This window comes from Passer domesticus, chromosome 14 (genome assembly GCF_036417665.1).
Source record: "Passer domesticus isolate bPasDom1 chromosome 14, bPasDom1.hap1, whole genome shotgun sequence".
NCBI classification, from domain to species: Eukaryota; Metazoa; Chordata; class Aves; order Passeriformes; family Passeridae; genus Passer; species Passer domesticus.
In genome coordinates this window covers 3544345-3568837 of record NC_087487.1, presented here as the reverse complement: position 1 = coordinate 3568837, position 24493 = coordinate 3544345, and the positions used below count along the sequence as shown (strand labels likewise).

General features: G+C 52.3%; 1 protein-coding gene and 1 long non-coding RNA gene across 6 annotated transcripts in view; both read right to left on the bottom strand.

Annotated features, from left to right (window-relative positions):
- ZNF609 (zinc finger protein 609) overlaps nt 1-24493 on the bottom strand; it is a 65618-nt gene that overhangs the window by 30004 nt on the left and 11121 nt on the right. For all 5 annotated transcript variants that reach the window (XM_064389414.1, XM_064389416.1, XM_064389417.1 and 2 more), the window contains exon 2: nt 17622-18486. In XM_064389414.1, the coding sequence (XP_064245484.1) occupies nt 17622-18368 (747 nt within the window). In that variant the 5' untranslated portion in view covers nt 18369-18486. The remainder of the gene's footprint in view (nt 1-17621; nt 18487-24493) is intronic.
- On the bottom strand, nt 819-9257 carry LOC135280964 (uncharacterized). Its single transcript, XR_010347762.1, has 3 exons — nt 8865-9257; nt 2915-3023; nt 819-2812 (listed from the first exon to the last, which is right to left on the bottom strand). It is a non-coding gene; the product is annotated as an uncharacterized LOC135280964 (long non-coding RNA).

Here is a 24493-nt window from a genome sequence, read left to right as displayed (position 1 = left end):
TAGCCCCTGCTGACAAATGCACTTTTGTCCAAAAAAATCAATTTTAAGAAATCAATTTTTCAGAAATTTAGATTTAATATGGTATTTCCCCCCAAATCCCTTTTCCTCTGGCAGACCTGAGGGATAAGCTGAGAACCACCTGCACTGAAGTCACCGAGCTGAATCACAGCAGCCTGAAGGACACGAGCTTCTGGAGCTGCCGGCTGCCAACACTGCATTAACCTTTTTTTCCCCTTCCTTCTGTTTTACTGAGTAATCCCCAGATGCAGCTGCTCGGCAGCAAGATGCCATTCAATATTCCTCAGGGAGTCTCAGAGCCTTTCCTCCCTCTGGGATCAACCGTGGAAAAAGGTCTGTGGTTCTTGTATGACAGTCCTGTAATGAGAATCCCATAAATTCTAAACTGTATTTCATCAGGAGTTTTAAGGGAGAAACCAAATTTCACAGAAGAGAAACTCAAGGCATGGATTGAGACTTTGAGAAACCAGTTTTTTGTTCTCTTGGATTCTGACAAATTCCTTGGAGGATGTCAACTTTTGAAGGAAAGGAGATCCTCCAAAAGAAGATGTACAACACCTGAAGCTCATAACCTAATCACCAGTGAAAATACAACCCAAAACAGTGACCCAACCTTGTGCTTTTACAGGAATAAACAAACCCAAAAGAGCCCAAACAGTCATGTCTGAGAGCAAAACAGCAAAGATGTGAGAGTGGGTGCAGACAGGTGAGCATGACCACAAAAAAGCTTTACTCTTATTTTTTAGCCCATTTTGGCCCCATCAGCTGCATGTCGAGCTCATGTAGACAAGAAACAGGGCCAACACTCTGTCCCACAGGACAGGTGGCTCCTCAGAGAGGTGAGACTTCATCCACATGCAATCTAAGGAACATATTCTCATCTGTGACTTCAAACCACCTGACACACCTGGAACCCCCCATTAGGTAATCCAGAACCTGAATATTTTTACACGTCAGATATATAATGGAAGGCCACACACATGCATGAGCCATCCATTGCTCCACAGCCACGGTGAGAAGCCTGCAGCGCCAGCCAAAACTGGAAACAGGAAGGACCAGAGGTGATAATCTGGGAACAAAAATGAAACTTTGGGGTTGTGAGCCAGGCTCCGTCCCAGCCGAGCTTGCGTGCTAGAATTTTAAGAAGGGGGTTGTTTGCTGACAGCTTAAAGGATTTATGGGAAGGATTAACCATGGCTTTGCTGATGAGGGAACCAGTGGCAAACTCGGAGCAATCCCACAGGCATGGGGAGAAGCTGGAAGAGGACAGGGAAAGGGCGGATGAGCCTACAACAGCAAAAACAACAGGGACAGTTTGTTTTGCACAGTGAACTCGACCAGGAGTGGCTCTTCCCAGCATTAACAACCTTGGTTTGGTGCCCACCAAACATGGGACAGCCAGCTCTGGAGTCCCACCTGCACAGTGCTGGATCATTGGGGTAACTGGAGGTGCCCAGAAGCCATACAAGTGAGAGCATCGCAGACCTCAGCCAGGAGGAAAGGCACCCAAAAAGAACAGAGTGCAGAAGGCCTGGAGGGGAAGGATGTGGTGGTGGGAGTCCTGCTCTGGAGATGGGAGAGGAGGGAAATCCTGCTGTGAGCAGCAGGCAGCAAGGAGCCACAGATCCACAGCACTGGAAAGCTTTGTGCTCTTGCTTAAGAACTCTGTGAAGTGTCTACAACTGAATTGGGCTTATATCCAGGTGAATAACACAGATAAAAAGCAGGAGGCTACAGATCTGCTGCTGACTGCCAGAGGAACACGAACCTGGAGAGGTTTGCTCCAGGAAGCACGGGATGCTGGTTACCAGGAACACACAAAGACAGATCAATGGACTTGTCTGGCAAGCTGGAGCCCAGCAACAGGGGCATGTTCCAGCTGTGAACAGCTAATCCACCCTCTCAACCCAGTGCAGCTGCTCAGCAAACAAGCACGGTCCCCTTAAGAGAAAGCACAATCAGCCCAGATTTAGCTGGAAGAGGGTGGGGATATCGCTGAGCTCCAAGCCATGGTCTGAACCTTATCTGCTGCTTTAATACCTATCAGTGTTGATACAGATTAAAGGATTAGTCAGGATTACTGAAGGCAACCCCCCTTCGCCCCAGGCAGTGAGGATGGGCATGGGTGCAGTGCAATTCCAGTCTTCCCCTGTGACCACAGCCCTTGGCTGCACTCTTGAAGAGAAGGAGGCTGAGAAACATCTGATGAGAGGCTCTCCATGAGTGATGGCAGCCATGAAACAGACAAGGGAGTGAGACTGGGCTCCCTGGGAAGAAAACAAAGACTCACCAGCCAGAATCCAAGTGGGAGTCAGGTTTGTTGTCCCTACAGCTGCCTACCAACAGAGCAAGCCTTCATGGACCAGCTCCACCAGCAGAAGAAACCATCCCACCACAATCCACCCATGGCTGTTTATTCCTGCTGTGGTCCAAAGCCCTCTTTTCCTAACAACAGGCATTTGTGGACTGTCAGGAAACTGTCTGGTTAAAACCTGCTTTCGAAGTCACTCAGCACAGCTTTTAATTGGATCATGTCCCTGACCCAATTCCCCACATGGTTGCACAAACCCTTGAGCGTCGATGTGGGAAGGGGCGGCCAGGAGCAGGCAGGACACCTCCTGGGGGAGCAGCAAATCTCCAATGACTGCACAAGGAGGCAGGAAGGCTCCTGTGCCCACGTTTAGGCTGAATACAAACCTGTGAGGAAGCTTTCTGCTGAGATCTTCCATCTTCCAAGAGATCACCACCAAATACCAGCTGTATCCAGAGAGCTTGGTCCTAAAACCTGGCTGGGCTGAAAGTGGTTCAGGACAATGGCAAAACAATGAGGTGAGTTTAAAAGATCCTTCCAACCCAAAGCAGCCTGTGAGTCTGTGAAACACTAATGGAACCACACCTGGCTCCTCCAGCTTCCTTCCTTCTCGTACCAGGACAACAGCAGGGAATGGCAGAGGCACTGCAGCTGAAGCACTGAACAAGAAGACAAGCAATGCTGGGGCAAAGACCTGCAGAGAAGGACATCACTGATCTGAAATGATCACCTGCCAGAGCCAAATTCAGCTTACAGACCCACAAAAAGGTTCGGGTTGCAGGGGACCTTAAAGCTCATCCAGTTCCAAACCCCTGCCATGGGCAGAGACACCTTCCAACTTCTCCAGGTAGTGCACTCACATCCATATGTCAACATCCAACATCCTGCAGTGATTCAGGGATGACACTCTGGATCAAGCCTCAAGCCCCAGACAGTACCCCTCTCCATCCCCACTCCCCTCAAACCATCTCCTCTGCAGGGTGAAGCCCAGGTAGCTGCTAGAGCCATTAGTTTCTTCCCACTAAAACACTACCAGGCTACACATGGCTCACGAAGGAACATGGAGACCTGGCCACAAAAAATACACCCAGATAAAAGATTCCATTCCCCTGTGCAGAGAACTTCTGAGTAAGGGAGAAACCAAAACTTTCATCAACTGGTCACACTTCACTCAAAAGCACACACAGTACAATCACCTCACCGTAAGAAACCAGCTGAAGACCTGCAGTGTCGGACATTCAAATGGTACTAAAAAAGTCTAACTATGCTGAGATGTTAATTTTGTCCCATAAAAGCAAGCAGAGTTCCATAAAAGCAAGCTGCACTGGGCATTCAGGGGCCAACAGCAGTAAATCTGACACTGGAAGAGCGTGCCAGCCCAGTGCCAGGACAGGGTGATTAAACCCTTACAAATTCTTGGCCCAGATGGAAGAGTGACTACTTTCAGCCTCATTGGGTCACAAGCCAGCTGGAACCCTCGAGTGAGTCTCCAGAGCCAGGGCCCCCATCCTGCACCATGACCCCAGGCAGGAGCCAGAACGGCTCCCAGCCAGCACTGATGTGTTCAGCCATCCTGGGAATTTGAGGAGCTCTACAGGCAGAGACACCAAGGTGGTTTTTGATGGTGCTTTCCAGAGTTCCCATTTCTAGAGCCAAGAGAAATCCCTGAGTAGGAACACTCTGTCCTACCAACACTATCTCCTCCAAGTTAACATCGTAACTGTTTATGGAGTCAAGCCTACCAGGAGTTGGACTTGATGATCCTTGTGGGTTACTTCCAACTCAGAATATTCAATGGGTTATGACTTCAATCACCTGCTCACAGGCCATGGTGTGATTCCCAGGTGGGATACAAAAGCCACTAGCCAAGAGCCTCAGAGAACGAGCGTGCTTTTAAAAGCACCTTGTTGATTGTGAATTAATTGAACTGACCCAGAGCAGCCAATCCCAGGTCCTTTGGGAGAGGCATGGGGCAACATAAGGCCCATAGAAGTGTGTTAAGCTTCCTCCAGCAGCTCTAACTCTGCCCTTTAGGAAGCAGATGGCATCCAAACCATATTTTGCTTCAGGGCCACGCAAGTTTGGAGAACACATGCCGTGTATACCTACATATCTCATCAAGGAAGAAGTTCAGCTCCCTGTCACCGCACAAGTTGTCAAACAAAGTCACAGCATAAGGACATGCGATTTTTAGCAAAAACACTGCCAGAAGGAGAATGACAAAGGGGGCAGCATTAAGGCTGCTGTGCTCTGCTGAGCTCGGCACCTCGGCAGGTGCTGAGAGCCAAACTACTCCAATGCGGCACCAACCTACTTTCAGATGGATCTTCATACAAAACCCCACGGATTATCTGCATCACACTGCCACCACCAGATCCTCAACACCTAAAGTTACACCAGTTATCACCCTCATTACATCAGCTCGTCACAGGAGATGACAACCCGTCCTTGAGCAATCCATTGTGGGGTGTGAGGAAGATGGATGCGTGCATCAGCAGTGTTCCCATCAATCCGACCACATTGCATGCAGATCTCTCTTCTCAGGGATTCAGTCATCCAGCCACAAACTCCCAAAACTTCCCTGACTGCTATTAGATCACCTCAGGCAGCACATGACAAATTCAAACACTCCTGTGAAAAACTTGTAGTCCCCCAACCCCCCAGGAGGAACAACAATCTGGAGCATTTGGGGCTTCCTAGGATGGTTCTTCATGCTCACCCACAAATTGTTTTACAAGACAAAGTCCCGAGAGCGGTACTTAGTCTCAAGCAAAGATTATTTTTGGCAGCTTTATCAGAACAGTTCTCACTCCCTTAATCTCTCCTTGGATGAAAGCACATTTAGGAAAACAGTCCAGATGCTGGAATATCAATAAAACAAAAAGCAGTGGTACAATGCAGTCTTGAAAAGCCCTTTACAAATAAACACAACTTAAGGGGGTTTCTGCTCAGCAATTTCTAGTTTCTGCCAGGCCCACACTCATAAACCAGAACTACATGCTCCCCTCCCCAGGAATTGGAAAACAAAAACTGGTTTGGGTTACCCAGCTGCAGGACACACATGCAAGAACTGCTCTTGCAACTCTCCTGCCCCTAAATGGTCAAGCTACTCCTACCACTCCATGGATTTTTAATCAAATATTCCAAAATAACAATTTACAAAAGGAGTTACAGCTGAGAGAAGAAACTTGAGCTAGAGGAAGATGTTATGGGAAACTCGCCATCAGCTCTAAGTGAGGACCAGGAGAGCTGATGAAATCTCCCATCACAGCAACAGGTTTGTCCACTCCTCACACATCTTAGTTTGAAACCAGACACCATTCACAAGGGCTTTGAACCTCATAGCAGATTTCTCATTCCCAACAGCACTCACCAGCAACAGCTCAGCACCACTGAATCACAGATCAGTTTGGGTTGGAAAGGATCTTCAAACTCATCTCTTTCCAATCCCCTGCCATGGGCAGGGACACCTCCCACTAGCCCAGGTTGCTCCAACTCCCATTGAACCTGGTCTGGAACACATCCAAGGACAAAGCAGCCACATCTTCTCTAGGAAGCCTGTGCCAGGGCCTCACCACCCTCACTGCCAAGAATTCCTTCCCAATATCCCATTTAACCCTGCCCTCTGGCAGCGGGAAGCCATTTCCCTTTGTACTTGCCTTCCAGGCCCTTGTTCCCAGTCCCTCTCCAGCTCTCCTGGAGCCCCTTCAGGCACTGGAAGGGGCTCTGAGGTTTCCCTGAGCCTTCTCTTCTCCAGGTGAACACCCCGAGTCCTCCCAGCCTGGCTCCAGAGCAGAGGAGCTCCAGCTCTCATGGCATTCTCTGGACTCACTCCAGCAGACACAGCCAGCTCACATCCAATCTGTCACCCACCAGGATCCCCGGGCCCTTCCCCCAGGGCTGTGCTCAATCTGTTCTCCACCCAGCCTGTTTTTGTGGCACCAGCCCAGGGGCAGGACCCTGTACTTGGCCTTTGCTGAACTTCATGAGCTTCACACAGACCCACCGCTCCAGCCTGCCAAGATCAACCTCTTGAAGAAATCCAACCATACCACAAGACTCTCTCAAACTCCAAGGCCACTATTAGTAAAAATTACACCAACTCCTCCTCCTGAACCATGCTGGCCATCTCCAGCAGGTCTGGGATGACTTTCATCATCTACTCCCAGAAGACTCAGCCTCATTTCCAGCTGACAAGTCTCCAGCATACTGAAGAAGGTTTATTTTCCCCCTCCCCTCCCAGCCAGGGAGGGCAGGAATGCTAATGGCATCCCATTAAACGAGCCAGAAGAAACCCAACCCACCTGAGCCAAGGCCCTGTCTTTGCCCTTCCCATTCACTGGTAATCTCAGAGTGAAGTGTGGTTGTCAGAACATTTCTTGGGTTTCCTTAAGTTCTTCTGCCAAGTTCTGATTAAAATCCTCCTAAGTGGTTTTCTCTTTATTCCATTTCCTAGAACTGAGAAGCAAAGCAGACCTGAGAGCAGCTCTGAGTGCTGGAGCTAACAGCTCCCAACACAGCCAAGCCATCTGAGTCTCCCACACTGGCTCATTAGGATCAAAAGGAAATTGAAAGCAATGCTCCTTCCATCTCCCATATCAGACCATCAGCTCCCAGAGGAGACTGGGTTTTAATGGCCTCACTCACTGGCAGGAGGCTGGGACTGCTCAGCTGACAGGGGCTGCCGAGCCACCTCACTGGGTGCTGCTTCAGCATCATGTTTGAAACAGGTCAACCAGGAAAGAACATTCCCAAAGGCTTTTGGGCAACACACAACAGTGGTGCAGTGGTAAGGAGTAAAGCACTGCACTGTAACACATCTCCATGCCCAAAACCATCCCATTTACTCCAGTCTCTCAGCCCTACTTGACATGCTCTGGTTTGTGATGGTGACTTCAAAAGAGAAGGCAACCTCTCATCACAGGCTCCTTGTGCTACCAGCCTGAGATCTACACCAGACTGGATCTCCTCTTTGCCCAGAAAAATCTGTCTGCTTTGGTAGCCTGGAGGATGAAACCATTGATTTCCTGCCCAGAAACAGGCACCTGCAAGTGTAGTCACTCGTTCCTGTGGCCAAAGGGTGGAGGCCATCAGGTCACCAAGAAGATGGCCAAGAGTAGCTGAGGAAAGCCCCTTCCCTACTGGAAGGCAGACACATTTGGTCTGGGGCTCAAGCACACTGAGAGCACTACACAGGGGTGGTGCAAGGGAACCCCAAAACAGACTCTGTTCATACAAGAAAAACCAGAACCAGATGTGTTGCTGCCCCCTCTGCTGTGTCTTCCTCCTTTGCAGGGCCCCACACAGGAGCTGCTCCTACCAGAGCCAAGGCATTACTGATGAGTACACAGCCTGAAAATCCCAACACTTCTATTTTTTAATGCCACAAACCTCCTCATGGTCCCTAGGGGAACAGGAAGACACTGAGAGACCATGTGGACAGGACACACACTGGTCCAAGCTACTGTTGAGGGATCTATCACAGGGAACACCAACAGCTTCTGTTTTCTTGGTCTGGAGGAAGCAGCAGGTGGGGAGCACAGGCTGTGAGCCCCTCTAAAGCAGGGCCTTTTCCTGGGACCTGGCTCTTCCACAAGCCAGGCAGTGATCTGGCAAAGCCATGGCATATTTGGTCATGTTTGGGCGTGGTTTCACCTTGGCTTTTTGTATGCGAGATCCAAACCCAGCCTGCGAGCTAAGCACCTGCTCTCCCCTCCACCAAGGGGCTTTGACTCTTCCCCGGGTGGGGCAGCTCTGCCCATGCCATAGGGGTTTGACCAAAAGGCTGGTTTCCCTCAAAGGGCCACTCACCACTCAGCCCCTCCAGCTCCCTCACCCCACCCACAAAGCAAAGCATTCACAGCCAGCCTGTGAGACCATAAAACACTAATGCCCAAAGAGTTCCTGCACCTTGAAATGTTAATGCTGAGCAAAGAAGGAAACCTTCCTGTCAGCAAACTAGGTCCATGATACACAGACACAGTCACCTTCCTCCCCTCTGAGCCACAGAACAGCAAACAGCCCTGGAAACCCTGAAACCTTGCTCTGTGTGCAAAGCACCCATAGATCTGCTGGTCCCACCCGGGCAGGAGAGGCTTTGCCAGCACAGGACAGCTGTGCTTGATGACTCTGTCACCACCTCCAAGAGCTGCCTGGAGCCCAGCCATCCTCCCCTTTCAGCCTTGGAAAGCAATTTCCTCTGTCCTCTGAGCACACCGAGCCCAAACCCAGTGCTCTTCTGTTCCTCCAAGCCTCTCTTAGCCACTTGACTCTGAGAATCTGGCTCAAGCTTTCATAGATTCATAGAATCTGAAGAAGACCTCCAGTGGCTGGACCTCTAGTCCAGTCATTAACCCAGTGCCACATCCACACACTTTTTGAACACTTCCAGGCATGGTGATTCCACCACTTCCTTGGGCAGCCTGTTCCAATGCCTCACCACCCTTGCACTGAACCCTTTCTTTGTTCCCTTCTCCTTGCAAAAGGGCATCCATTCTTTACACCACGGTGGGCCAGAGGACACAGAAGTGCAGACCTGGGGCTTGGTCGGGATCCCAGGCTGGCAGGGCAGCACCAGCTGGAAATACTTGCTTGGAGCTGGTGTAGTCACAGTAGCCACAGCTCTCAGCGTGCACCATGTCTGCTGTGGAACCACATGGACATCACAGCCTTCCCTCTGCACCACAACAATGATGGGGAACCCAGCTGCAGTGGTTTTTGGGATGGCCTTCCCTTTCAAGGGACTCCACTGCCACCATCTACACACAGGCCATCAGGTGGCTGCAGCTCTCCCTCCTCTGGTCCAGCTTGAACACAGGACCAAAACCCAGCTCCAGGGTCCTTTTCCTGAGGGCTGATCCTAGGATGGTGACCACCAGCCACGTGGCATGCAGCTGACTCCAGAACGTGCCACAGCTGTCTGCTAAGAGACAAGAGGGCCGTTTCCAGCATGGGAGGCAGTGTACCTGCACCCCGAAGAGTGGAGAGAGGGGTGGGAGGGTGAGCAGGGCAGCCTGGGAACAGCGTTTGTTTGCATTGTACCTGGGGAAATATCACAACACTGCATTTCTGTGGCTAACCGGGGGAGCGGGCGAGCTTCCCGGAAGGAAATTACTTTCTGCCTTGGGGAAAAAACCAAAACCACGACTTCTGGTACGACAGCCACAGGATTTGTAGCTGCAATGGTGCCTTCTCTACCCAGAGCACCCTCGTGCTCCCCTCAGCAAACCCCATGCTCAAGCCTAACAGGAGCAGTCAATCCATGCAGAGGACAGGGGAAACTGAGACACACAGACCCCCAGATTTGCATTAAGGGAGGGCAGCCCAGGGGGTTATCTTATCCCTCAGCACCAGACAAAATCCACTTTTGAGCTTTATCACATCCCATTCCCTCACCAAAATATGGTGACCTCCAATCCACATCTCAACCAGAATTCCAGCTCAGGTCTGCAGAGCAGGCATGCTCTCTGCACTATTCATCACAACACACTCCAAGACATCACAAGTGAACGAGGGCCAGACAGTATTTTGAAGTAAACCTAGATACCAAGTTTTAAAGCCACTTCAGTGTCAAGGACAGGGGAAAAGTCAGCAGATGTGAGTACATGCCATTACCACAGAGTACAAAAGCTCCATGGTAGCATCTTCCTGCAAAGGGATTTATCCTTCCTGCAAAGGGATTTATCCTTCCTGCAAAGGGATTTATCCTGCTGCTTCCTCCAGATCCACACTGGGATGGAGCTGGCACCATTCAGCTGGCAAGGCTGGGGACACAGGAGGAGGTGGTAAGGGGAGCACAGGCACTATGTGCTTTCCTGGGTTGAGCAGAGCTCACCAAAGCTACTGTGAGCCACGTGAGAGGCCAGTGAGCCCCTAAAACCTTTACATCACAGCATGGCCCCAGCAAAGCCCCCACGTCCAGCCCCAGGTGCCACTACCACTGCTATGCCACCATCTCCAGCCCCAGTGCCATCACCACTGCCCAGGCCCCATCCATCCCAGCTCACCCATCCATGCCAGCCTGAGCTCACCCCAGAAAACCCTGAGCACATTTATTTACATCAGATCAGTTCCCTGAGCTGCTCTGTGGGCAGGAATGAGTAACAGGGACAGGAATATCTCAAGCAGATGTTGTCACCGAATACAACATATCGTCAGGCTGCTGGTGGCTTTAAATCATTCCGGAGCCCAGCAGTTGCTTCCCAGCCCTGGGCTGCTCTCCCAGCTGCTGCTCAACAGCTCTGAGCCCTGGGGTGGCTCCTCTTGCACCCAATGAGCGCTCAAGCTCCAGGCACTGATCACCTCGAGGTAGGAATGTCACAAAACCACCCCAGAAAGTCCACAGCAATCACCACTGCCTTTTCTCCTGCCCAACTTCAGCTCTGGGGATTGAAGTGCCCTCTTGCCCAACACATCTCCAGGGTTGCATGCACACAAGGATTCACAGGGAAGATGGATTTCACAGCTCCAGCCCAAAGCATCCTCGAGAGTAGCAGCAGAGCAATGCAGCACTGTGAAAGCAGTGGCATGGAAGATGTCATGCCTGCAGCAAACAGGGAAAAGGCAGCGAATCCCCAACCAAGCAGCCTCTAAAAGCATAGGAGGGGAAATGCAGGCAGCCTGTGCTCGGCTGCCCTTTCCTGTGGCCTCCCTGGCTGCCGGGTGGAGAAGCAGCTTTGCTCATTAGCGGGTTATTCCTGGCACACTCCCCCTGCATCAGCTCCCCGGCAGGGCTGCGGGAGCAGCTCGCTGGGTTTTGAAGCCTTCGGGGTTGCACAGCGCTCCAGAGGCGCAAATCTTCCTTTAAAGAAATCTCCCTCGGCAGATAAATGGTGCTGGGTAACTGGGGTCATTAGGCTAATGAGCAGCTACCGCCAGCCTGGAAGCAAAGCAAAAAAACACCACAGAGTCTACCAGAGCCCGTTAGCCTCAAAATCTGACCCATCTCCAGCAGTTGCTGTCGCTCTCAAGGGAGGAATCAGGTCCATGAGTCAGCAGGATCAATCACCCGCCGGCCTTCCCATCAAAATCTCTCATCAAAGCACTGGGGGAGCAGATTTGCAGGTCACTTGCACCAAGGAAGCTGAGAAGGGGCTGTTCCACCTCTGTCCCCCCTCTATCAGCCCATTTGTTACCACGGTGTCATTCCACTCTCACGCTTCAGGAGCAGGGAGGTTTTTTCTCTTCTTTCCTAGCGCTGCTCCATTTCCTACCACCACGTCCTTGACAGGGAGCCACATGTCCTGCTGTCCATTCTGGGGGTGATTGAGCCATGTTTTGACATGACAGCCAATTCACTGAGATACAGCAATGCTGATGGGTCAGGCATCAAAACTAGCTCAGCCTTTCAGTCCTTCCTAACACGGCCATCTGGGAAAGCAACCAGGGAGAGATGCAATTTTCCCTTTGCAAAGCCTTCAGAGGTGGGATCAGCTGGAACTCCCAGCCTGCTACATCCAGTGGTTATAAAAGAAAGCCCACATATAAATAACCTCTCAGCAGGAGCCAAAACTCCAGCAGTAACCCCATGGTTTGAAGTGAACGAGGCCAATTTCCTCCTTTGTAGCTCTTGACACATGTTGGCTGCGTGCCCCTTCTTGCCTTGTTCCTAGAGCAGAAGGCTCTGGGCGGCGGAGATGGGGACAATAAGGAAACGAGTGGTGTCATTCCCAAGGACTCCCAACACAGCTCTGTCAGCAGCTCTGGAGGCAGCCAATTCCAGCACGGCTGGAGAAGAAGAACCACGGCGAGAGGATCAGGCAAGAGCCGGTAGCTGCCTGCACGCCCCTGCCACCTCCCTGAGCTGCCCATGTCACACTGGCTGCCATGGCCTGGCAAGGGCTGGGAAACAACTTCTCCCCAGGGTTTTGGGCATGAACAGGTCCCTACCCCAGCACTGGGCTTCCCACATGCCCTAAAAATCCCTGGGTAAAACAAAGAACAGGGTGAACACCAGCTCCAAAGCTAGCTTTGGAGGGGATGAAAAAGAAACAACTGTTTTCACCAAAACAGCTCCACTGGGGGTTTCTCCATCCAAACTCTGGCCCCAAGACAAGGAACCTCACACGAGTCAAAATCCCAAGCACGTCTTCAAAGCAGAAGGCTGGGACCACCCCCAACATCTCATCCTGGTTCTCCCCCACATCAAGAAAGGTTCCTAAGAGTGTCTGTGGCCATCTCTCGTTGGGACTGGGAGATCTCACCTCTTCAAGATGGAGTCACACAGGAATCCCTCACCCCAATCCTTCCAGCTGCATGCACAACCAAGTTTCATCTCTTTCCCCAACAATGGAAAAATGGCTAAAAAAGGCAACCATGCTTTCACTCCAGGTAAAGGATTAATGGTGCAGGACACCTGGCATCTGGGGGTCCCACTGAGGCTGCAGGACCAGCACTGGAGGCACCACACAGGTCTGGATTAGGGCAAGAAGGTCCACAAAGGTGACACCAAAGCCACCCTGCAAACTGCTGGATAAGTCAGCAGCAGCAGGGACAGTGCACAGATATATTTTTTGGGTGTATTTCTTTTTTGGCAGCTGCCACTAGTGCGGTGCCACCACCCCACTGTCTCCATTGTCACCTGACCCCACGCACTCCCTCTCTTGCCACACTGTCCTCCCACAGAACCACAAGGGCATTTTCACATCAGTTTTGGTGTGAACACACTGCAGTGTCCCCCATCTTAAAACAGCCCCTCTCAATCAGGTCACCCACAGCAGGGATGGCTGCTCTGAGCACGCACAGAGCATCATTACACTGTGTCTAGGGGAAAATTCAGGAGAAAAAAATGCACCGGTGACTTCCACCCCCTCTCCCACAGAGGGACACGGATGAATCCACCCTCCTGGCTGCCCAAAACCGCAGCACACGTGACCCACAGAGGCTTTTCAGAAGAGCTGAGTCTCCAGCGGCTTCTGTTTGCCTTTCCCTTGTCTGCAGCAGCATCACATCTGGATGCTCGTCAGAAGAGAAGGAGAAAAAAAAAAAACCCCTCCCTCCTCCTGCTGAACAACCTCTCAATCAAAACAAAGCCGGAGCGGCAGCCAAGAGCTGGGAGGCTCTTTTGTTTAATGCTCAACATCCCCCGGCTGGGCCAGCACGCCCCAGAGTGCCGGGAGCGGTGCAGGGGCCCGCTGTGGGCAGAGTGGTGGGTGCAGGGCTGCTGAGGAAGGGGCCAGCTCAGCCACCAGCCCCAAGGCCAGCTCGGCCACGCCACGGCGGCTGTGGGGCAAAATCAGCGCTGCTCCTCCGTGCACGGCCATTTTGCTGAGCTCGGCTGCTCACTGAGAGCTGCCATTCCCTCCCAGCACCAGTGTCCCCACAAAGAAAAGCAAAGCAAAGCAAAGCAAACTAAACCTTAACTCAGCTCCAGACATCCCCAGTGACCCAGGGACTGACCAAGCCACTGGTCGCCATGCTTGTGAGTGCACCAGCACAAGCTCTTTTCTCTCCCTGCTGCAAGTATTTTAAGTTCCCACTGTTGCCCCTCCAGATATTTTTTGGGGCTCCAAGGACCTGCCCAGGCACTGACCACAGCCAAAGGTAAATGTTCTCAAGGGGATCAGCCCATCCCAGAAACCCTGGAAAGTCTCAGCAGGGTTATCAGCAGTGGGTTTCATCAAGATCAGCCCTGTCCCTGGAGAAGTTATAGCCTGTGCCCCAACACACTGATGGTAGGTTTGAGGAGAGCATGTAACAAGCCAGGACACAGCCAAGATCCACACCAAGAAAAAGGATATTTGGGATATTCAGCTCAGAAGGCTTCACCCCAAGAAGCAGCAACCAGAGCCATGGGGTCACACTGGCAAAACACATCCAATGGAGCCCAAGGGCCATGTCCACAGACTCCATCACTGCTGTGTCAGACATGGGAGCAAGGGTGAACTCGCCTATGGACAGAGCCATGGAGCACCAACTGACGAGGAAAAGTGTCTGGCAAAACCCAAAGCTCCTTCCTACACCCAACAAGGACTCGATGGCTGCCAAACCCTACAGCAAGATATCAGAAGAACACAAAAGCAGAAGCAGAGGCAAGTGGGGTGAGCTGGCTGGGGCAAGAGCTGGCTGCAGCATTGAAGCACCTCATCAAGGAAAAGTACTCCCCGCCAAAGTGCTCATTATTGCAGCCATGGAGATACAGCAGAGCCGCCTGGCTGGCAGCTACTGGCTCAGCACACATCTCTTCTGTCTGACCTCCAGGGAGGTCACCCACCCCAGGCCTCAGCAGTGGAGGGACAGACAGTCTCCCTTTCTTCATCTGCAGATGGAGACCAGCTTCCCTGCCCAAAACGGAAGTGGGAGCAGTACAGGGTTAAACAAAGGACAAGCTGACGGAGACCAAAGGTTGGGCTGAGTCACGCTGTGGCTGTTCCTGTTTCAGTCTGAGCAAGTTTCTCGCCTGCCAAGCAGGGTTTGTCCCCAGGCCAGAACGAACCTGCCACCTTAATCCTCTCGATGCACTGCCTGGAGGAGCTGCCCTCCCTCCCACAGCCAGCACACACCTCTGCTCTTGGCTTGTCCTTTGGACTCCACATGCAGTTTTTGGGACATTGCTGCAGCTTTCAGGAGACAGGAGGAGCCCAAGGCCACATCTCCCATTGCATCCCATTGGTCCTCCACCCTGCCCCAGGCATCCACCCAGCCTCAGTCTCTTCCTCAAGACACAAAACTGCTTTCCCACCCTTACCATGCAGACACCTTTCTTCTCCTCGCCCACGGCTTTCCCGACCCAAGGGAAGCAATCCAGCTGCCCCCAGGAGGCTGATGAAACACAGACAATGCTCCCTCCTAAGTGACACATGTTCCTGCAGATCCAGACATCAAATCCCTTCTCAAAACAGGGATCAGCACTTCAGCCTGAGCTTTTAGCAAGGGGGTTATGATTGAATCTGGACAAGTAAAATGGCAGAACCATCCTCACCGGGTGTCAGCATGGAGAGGATAGAATCATTTGGGTTAGAAGTGACCTTAATGCCCATCTTTTTCCACCTCCTGCCATGGGCAGGGACACCTCCCACTAGACCAGACTGCTCCAAGCCCTGTCCAACCTGGCCTGGAACACTTCCAGGGATGGGGCAGCCACAGCTTCTCAAGAGAAACCTGTGCCAGGGCCTCACCACCCTCACAGGAAAGTGTTTCTTCCAATATCCCATCTAGCCCTGTCATCTGCAAGTGGGAAGCCACTGCCCCATGGCATGGCACTCCTTCACCAAAGTCCCTCTGCAGCTCTCAGAGACCCTTCAGGCACTGGCAGGGGCTCTGAGGTCTCCCTGGAGCCTTCTCTTCTCCAAGTGAACAGCCTCAGCTCTCCCAGCCTGGCTCCAGAGCAGAGGGGCTCCAGCCCTTGGAGCATCTCCATGGCCTCCTGTGGACTCACTCCAGCAGTTCCACGTCCTTCTCATGTTGGGATCCCATGGTTGGAGGCAGGTCTGCAGGTGCAGTCTCACCTGAGCAGGGCAGAGGGGCAAAATCCCCCCCACCTCCCCTGCTGCCCACATAGGGAGACAAGCCCAGGACACAGAGGGCTTTCCAGGTGCCAGCACACGTGACCAGGGTTGTGTGGAGCTTCTTGTCCACCAACACCACACATCACATTGGTATCTCCAACTGCAAAGAGTTTCTGCAGCTGTATCAGTGAAAGAAATAAATCTTTAATTGTAAGAACACAGCAAAGCCATGCAGGGTATGACCCAAGGTCCAGCCAGCTCCAGTGTTGGCTGTCACAGCAGCAGCACAGATGGCTGTGAGGGAACATAACAGCCAAGCAGGTTGAGGTATTTCCCAAACCAATTCCCAAGCTTCTGTCCTCCTCATGCTTTTCCCAAGCCAAAACACATTGCCCTGTACACCCCCCTGATGAGTTTCTCCTCCACAAACCCCAAATCACAGGTCGACTTTCAGCATCCACAGCTTTTAGCAGCAGCATTCCAGTCCATCATGCAAAAGAGCATCTGCTGCTCTTCCTGGTTTCATCCACTTTGGTTCCACTGCCAGAACAGACAAAGGAACAAGATGTCTCCACACCACTCCTGAATTTTACAGGCTTCAATCACCTGCCCCAAGATGCCACCGTGCCCTCCTCACCCATCCCAGTGCCCACATTGTGATCCCCATGCCAAAGCAGAAATCCTCCCAGAGAACCTCTGGCTGCAAACACAGTGACAATGCTTTTCATACTCCCCAGCCACTGTCCTGACACCCTGGCACATGTTGATGGCAATAGGGCCAAGCCAACCCAAACACACACACTTGTGATGCTCACCCTGTGTGACATACACATGGCTTCACAGGCACACACCAGCAACATCCCATGTGCAGCTGGCATGGAGGAAAGCATAGACCTCCACATGCTTAAAATCTTTATGTGAACCTGAAATCACACCAGCCACTGTGATTGCTCAGAAACTAGCAAAGAATCCTGAAAAATGGCCACATCCAGATACAGAGTAGCCACCCAGAGTCCAGCACCACCCAGATGGACAGGCGGCCGCTCACCCCACTGGCCATCTGTCATTGGCAGGGCTTTTTGTGCCTCTGGTGACCTGGAAGAGCAGCACGGCCAGCTCAGCATCACTGCCACGTGTTAGTAGAGGAGTGGCATGTCAAACATCACCCACAGCCACCCACCAGCCCTAGCTAACCACCACAAGTGGGACAGAGCCCATGTACCACTGACAGACCTGGGAACGAGGCGGTGACTCCTGTCAGCCCTGCTCCCTGTGCTCACCCACATGCCCATGCAGATCCCACATCCACTAACGTGTTAAGGGAGCCTTCTCTGCACATGATGCAACTGGAGAGAAACACATTCCTTTGGGAGCTGCAGGAAACCCTGACACACAAGGTGAAGCCAGCACGACACAGAGCACAGCACAGACTCTTTGTGTCCCCTTGGGAGTTATAGTAGACAAAGCACCAGGACATCACCTTGACTTCAGAGTGACAGAAGCCAGAGAGGCCTGGATGTATTCCACACAGCCAAAGAGCTGAGGAAAACCAAATCTCAAAGGGTACAGCAGGATGGTGTCCAGAACACAGGCTGCAGGTGATTTGCTCATACATGGTTCCCAGAAGCCAAGCTTGACCAGTGTCATTCCACTGCCATGTCCAGACACCAGCACATCACATGGCCAAACGACACTCACACCAAAACCAGGAGGTCCCAGGCACACGTCAGTGCTGGCCCCAGCAGTACAAGACACGCAGTCCCACCCCCTTGTCACCCACACCACCATGTCACAGCAATGCCATGTGAGCAGCAGCAATGGTTCCCATGCCCCAACATCTTTCTTACCTTCTCTGACTTCACCTTTTTCAGCTGCCGGCACTCACTTTCTCCATCCTCCAGCTCCGACTTTACTCCCAAGGGATTGAGCGCAGCTCCCGTGTCAATAGCTATACTCCCAAGCTGCTCAGCAGCAGCAGGCTCTGTCCCCTGGCCCCCATCATACTGTCCCACCCTCACTGCCAGGGCCAGGGGCTGCAGCACGCTGGGCTCCTTCTCTGCCGCAGTTCCTGCACCCTCACTCCTTTCCTTCTTGCTTTTGGATGAGCCGCCCTCCTTCTCCTTCTTGGAGCCAGCCACGCTGCGAGACGCCTTGGCTGACTTCTCCGAGCTCTTCGGGGTGACAGCAGGCACCAAACCCCCCGAGTTCGCACCATCCCCAGAGCGTCCTTGAACCTCCTTCTTGCCACCAGCTCCCTCACTGGGAGTGAACAGGGAGGACCCTGGGGTCGGCTTCCCACTGTCCTTACCAGTCTTGCTCCTTTTCGACTTTGATTTGCCCTCCTTGCCTTGCGGGCCTGGCACTGGGCTCACAAACTTGATGTTATCCGGTAGCGTTGCCACTGCGTTGGGTGCCGGGAGCCCCACCTCCTTGGAGCCCGACATTTCCAATTTCTGCTGATCCTTCTCCAAATCAGCGTCCAGGTCAATGATGAGATTCCCTACACCAATGTCCCACTCATCCCCACTGTCATACGTCTCAACCGGGTTCGCATCAATTCCTTTCCCTCCGGAAGCTCCGCTGCTCAAGGACATCTTAGAGTTAACGGCCCCTCACGATTCAAGGCTCTTCCCTGCCTCTACGCCCTGGGGGTCACCTACGTCCTTGGGGGGCCTCCAGTGGTCCGGGTCTGCCCAGGTGACGGCATCGTTGCTGGAATAGAGAGAAAAGAGAACAGGGTTACACATGAAGAGCCACGGACAGGCACACCTGCAGGCAGGACAGATCTGGGCAGAGTGAAACCCCCAACCTCTCAAATCCCCCTCGTAGCATCCTTCTGCCACCCCCCGGGCTGGGGCTGCTCCACAGCCGCCCCCGCAGCAGCGGCCATCTGGCACCGGTCCTCGATCAATACCAGCCCTGGCAGGTCACGGCTCTCGGCTCCAACAAGACATTACTCACACATTTCCCCGCTCACCATTTCCCTCTGAATTATCGAGCGCTGCCCCTGGGAGGGAGGATTGATTCCTCTCCTGCCAATGCCACCCAGAGGGAGGGCTCCTCTCCACGCCAGCCTTGCTGCGAGGGACAAGAGCTGCTCACCAGGGAAGTCAAGTGCCTTGGTGGGAAATAAATCCCAGGCTTCAGAGTGCCTGCGACACTTGGGATGTGTCTCAGCAATCACCAAAGGCCAAACTGCAGTGGGAAGCATAAGGGTTCCCATCCCAGTGCTCTGGGCAGAGCAACACAGTACCCAGATTTGGAGTGTTTACCACCATCGCCTCCGGCCATGATAAGCTTCCAATGGGAAACCGAGATGTAACTGTATAAGTAGCCAGTCTTAACTGGGAAGAGGGGGCTCAGCCCTACCTGCCCACACCACAGCTGACCCCGGTGAGCCCAAAATATCTCCTCCCTACTTCCCAGCCTCGCCCCCAGGGAGAGAAACAAAAAAGACACCCACTCGCAACCTGACACAGCACCCGAGTCATGGCAATTACCCTGACGAGACATAATTAACACATGTAACAGCTTCTTCCCAGCACCGCCCAGCAAGGCCACCTGCTCTCCAGAATCCTTAAGAAATCCTTGACCACCCATTTGGATGAGCCTTCTCTCCAGCAGCACTGTCCTCCCCTTCCCTGCCAAGCTCCAGGCCTGCCTGCTCCTGGTGGTATTTACAAGCCACACTTCAAAAACAGGTGATTTAAAGAGAAATTAGAAGTAAAAAAAAAAGAAAAAACAACCCAAAAAAAGCCCACACCACACACACACAAATTTCTTCAAACCCCAGCAGGCAGGAGCCTGGAAAGCAGCTTCACGGTGCATTTCCAGAGACGCAAACACTGTAAAAATGCCAGGGATTCTTTCATCAGCCAGGCTGCCGCAGCCAGACCATTTTCCATCTGCTCCCCACAGCATCCTCAGCTCTGTACAGCTAATAATCCGCTCTCTGACAGGTCATTACGGAGATTTTTAACCCCAGGAGCTGGGGGGCTTGCGTGCAAGCTGGAAATGAAAAGCACTGACCTCTCATTTCAGCGGCAAGGAAAGTGCCGAATCAGGAGATCACTTTGTGCACCGGAGTCGCTAACAGCTTCCCAAAGCCGACCTGCGTGTTTCTATGGCTGCCTCCTCCTCTTCCTACTCCTGCTCCAGCACCTGCTCCCCAGTTCCAAGCTGGTGTCCAATTCCCACCAACCTGCCTCTCCAGAGCCTCTCTCCAAATCATCCCTGGGGCCAGCAACTGGCAGCGACCACCTCAGCCCTGCACAACACTCTTAGTGTCATGGATCCAAGGCAATTCCTTTGTGCAGGTGGGCAAAGCCAGTAACGAGCTGGATGAACCAGATTTTTGGCTGATACCAGTCCCTTCCCAGCCCTGAGCTGAGGCATGGAATCCAGGAACAATCCCAATGAACCAGTGGACCACTGATGACCACTAATGCTCAGGAAAAACCCACAGGAGCTGCAAGCAGAGATGAAGTTCAGTCTCCAAATCCAAGAGTTGCCAACCCAAAGTTGGAGCAGGCAAAGAGCCACGGTGAGCTCAGGTCAAAGGGAAAAGCAGACAAGGATCTGACCTTGCAGTGACAGGAAAATGAGACAATCTACAAGGTTGTACTGCAACATGTGTAGCATCACCTGCTCCATGCAACACCTGCACAATGCCAGCTTGGCCAGCTCTCCACTCCCACCACGGAATTCACCTTGCTGCTCCAAACGTGCACATACACACGCACACACATCTCCATAAATGTTATTTATACATGTAGAATAAGGACAGCAGATGAGCGGGACTTGGGTTTGAAACTCTGCAAACAGCAGCAGCTTTTGCCAATTCCTACCACAACAAAAAGAAAAAGGAGCCCAGAAGTCCGCTGGGTCCCTGGCAATTGTAGAGCCAGGAACAATCAAAGGGTTAGAAAACAAGGGGAGCAAAAACCCTCACCCTACGGAGGAGGTGCCGAGGGAGCCCAGGCTCTGCTAATGCAGACAGAAGGAACCACAAACAGGACGGACAGGAACATGCTGGATTGGCAAGAGCAGGGTAAAGGCACGTTGTGACGAGAGTGAGGCAGAGAACTCAAGACATGCCACCACAGGAAGAGGGACTGGGGCAGGGATCAGCCCTTTCCAGAGCACAGCAGGAGGCTGGGACCCTGGAACGTGATCTGGGGGGATCTCCTGAATATGCTCCATTACATGTGGCTCTAAAGCATTTCTCACAGCTTTTTCCCTCCCCAAAACTCCCCTCCCAGTTCCCCATTTCCCTACTCCACTATTGCAGGCTCAGCCTCTGCAGCCAGAGGAGCATCTGAAGTCCCTCTCCCAAGCCAGACCCACAGAGACCCCAACCTGACACACCATCATCATTTTGGGTGCATAGGAGCCCCTGGCTACCACACCCCATGGCCTAGATAAAGAGGTGCCTTTCCCACTGCCTCCTTTGCCCAAGCTGGAGAAGCACCGGGTGGTATCCAGATCCTTCCCACTCTCGTGTCGGGGGAGTAACGCTGCCACAAATCACAGCATCTCAGAAAACAGAGCGAGGAGATTGATTCAGCTGTAAACGTGTCCTTCCCCTTACCTCCTGCCATCGCAGGATTGATCCCCGCACAACATGAAAAGCATGTGCTCACTTGTTGGCCTGGAGACCTGCCAACAAAGCGTTTTAAGAGCAGTCCTGGAGCGCAGATCCTACAAGGAGACAGCTTTCTGCTTGGGAATGCTGCACACACACAGCACCAGACATGAATAATTCAGCTCCATTAGGTGCTGAGACCTCTATAATCCACATCTACGGGCTGGGACAGAGCCAAACCCTATTCAGACACAAACCTGAAAGTTCACTTTCAGGGCTGCACACACACCTAGAGACAGCTCTTCCACCAGAACAGCTCCACTTCCAAAAGGCAGCAAGGAAACCGCGCCAGCCCGTCTCTATGTGCTAAAAGCAGTGCAGGATGCTCAGAACCTGCCGAACCTGCGCCACTCCGGCTTTCTCTGCTGGTTACCAAAGGCCAGGAGACCAAAGCTGGGAAGGATTGACCGCCCAAGGGCGACAAGATGTAGGAGAAAGCTCTTCTCCTGGCAGCAGCCAGCCCACACATAGGGAGACTGTCTCATAGCCATGTGCTCCAGCCTGCAGCGCTCCAGGATTAGCCTCTGGTGGCTTCCAGACATGACTGACTGCAATTTTCACCCTGATTAACTTTCAGGAATGCCCACAAGAAGGAGCGGCAAAGAGGACAGGGAAGGGGGGAGAAAAATCTGCAGGATGCAGCATTTCCTCCAGTGAGCACAAGGCAGGGAGCAGAAGGTTTGCTGAGATGATTGCTCTGGCCAGCAGCGACCCGGGAGAGCAGAGCCCTCTGCTCCCTCCCTAAAGAGCCAAAGGCAGTGGCATAGAAGGGATGCTGCCCCTACAGCTTGCCAAACCCCCAAAGGGCTCCCCACAAGCCCCCAGCTGAGGCAGCAGCACCAGGGGCTGCAGTGCCGAGGCCCTTCCTCCAGCTGCTGGCAGCCAGTCGGCTGCTCTCCCCATCCACTGCCTCTGCATGAGATCCCTTTTTGTTTCCTTTTACGACTAAAGAAACTCGGGGCGGTGGGGGAGACACACTGCCTTCCCCACGCTGCTGCACTCGCTCCCCACTCAGCTCCTACCACCGTGCCTGTAATCCCCCAGCTGGGCTTGTTTGGGTTGGATTTTTGTTAAGTAACTCCCATGTCTTTTCTGCAGATTTCTTTTTAAGATGTTCCCTTTCTCCCCGCCCCCTCTCTCTAGAGCTGGGGGAGAGAGGAGAGAAAAAAAGAGAGAGAGAAAAAAAGAGAAATGTTGAACGCGAGCCAGCTGGCACGAACAAGAGGAGACGGAGAAATCTGCACAAAGGAGCTTCCTCACTCACTTGCTGCTTTCAGCTCAAGAAATCACGCAGGGGAGGAGGGTTCACTCTCCCCCAGACATCAGTCAGGCTGTAGCAGACAAAGGAGATTTGCCATGACACCCTCCAGAACTGCCACCCAACGGGGGCAGGATCCCTCCACCGCCTGCGCCCTGCGGGAGTCCGAGCTGTTGCAAAACACGCCAAGGCACAGAGCTTCAAAACAGGCTGTTCAATGTGGAATTAGGCAAGATTTTGAATGGAGGAGTTGTGCTCCCGCCTCTGCACTCACACAAGGCGCCCAGAGAACTTCAGTGGCTCTCAGGGCTGAGCGGGACAGTGTCAGCAAGCTGCCGGGAGGGAGAAGGCTGAACCCAATTTGAATAAAATGGAGCCACCCTTCTTTTTTTAATATGGAGGTGCACCCCACCAAGACTACATCTTCCAGCATGCACTGCAGCTACAGCACTGAGAGAGACACCGACTAACTTAGGCCAGGACTCCCAAGTTTCCAAAGGCTGAGCCTTGACACTGGAGATGAACCTGAGACAGGGCAGCACTCAGCGATGAGTCATTTTTTGGCATTCTTGAGGAAAGCTTGAAATACTTCAGTACAGGCATGACAAAAGCAGGACATACAAGGTCACTGGAAGAAGCTGGAGATGGAGGAAAGTGGAGAGGTGAGCAGAGACTACTTTGGTGCAGGGCAGCCAGGCAAGCACCCTACCTGAAGCAAAACTCCAGAGACTTATCAGCCACAACACCCACCTGCTCCCAAATACACACTCAGGCCTCAACTTCTACATTCATCATCAGGCAAAAGATGTTCCTGAGATCAAAATTCAACCTCACACCCACTCCCATTCACTCATGACCTTAAAACATTACTTTTCTAGCAAAACTCCACACAACTGCAGCACACGATAATGTCCAACAAAACTGTCAATACAAAATATAGATACATGGTGCCAGTGTGTTTGAAGAAAATACAAGAATAGCTAAAACCTAGCATTTGCCTCTTATTGACACTTCTATAACCTCAATATAATGAGGATCAACTCGATGTAGGGCAGAAAAACACAAGGTTCTTGAGCATGTCTGACTAGCAAAGATACCCCCTTGAGAACCCCTCACTTCCCTCAACTCTCAATAGGCTACACACAGTGCTGAAATAAAGGGGAACACAAAGAGGATCAGGAGTTTCAGGTTTTCCTTTACACCATGAAATGGGGGAAAATGGAAAAAGTACCTCTTTCCTCCCATCAGTTTTGCAAGTGTCATCACCAAAGTCCAATTTTTTGTCTATTCGTGCCTTGAGACACCGCAGTTCTTCAAATTTACAATTATGTGATTTTGATGTCTCTCAACTTGTGCATTTTTTTCAAGGTACCACTTCTGAGTGTACTTCTGAATAAAACACAGCTCACATTTCTTCCACCAACTCACAAGGAAGTCCAAGAGTTTCATATTTCAAGAAAACTATCAGCAAGAGAACCATCCCGTGGTCCCCAGCACATGGTTCTCAGGTCACGCAGGAGGCACACTGATACCTACACCAAACGCTCCATTCTGTTCCTGTGAAGGATGGCTGGCAAACAGCACTTCCTCAGAACATCTGCTCACTCTCTGCCAAATTGCACTGCTGGAGTCACCTCTCCTCTGGGAGGCTGAGCAAGCACCATTGCTGCACACAAGCTCAAACATACATGTCTACATGAGTCAGGTCATAGAACCATAGAGCAGAGCACATTGGAAGGGACCTTGAAAGGTCACCTGCTCCAACCTTTTGAGAAAAAGGGAGATCAGGTGAGATTACCTACCACGCTGTCCAGTCA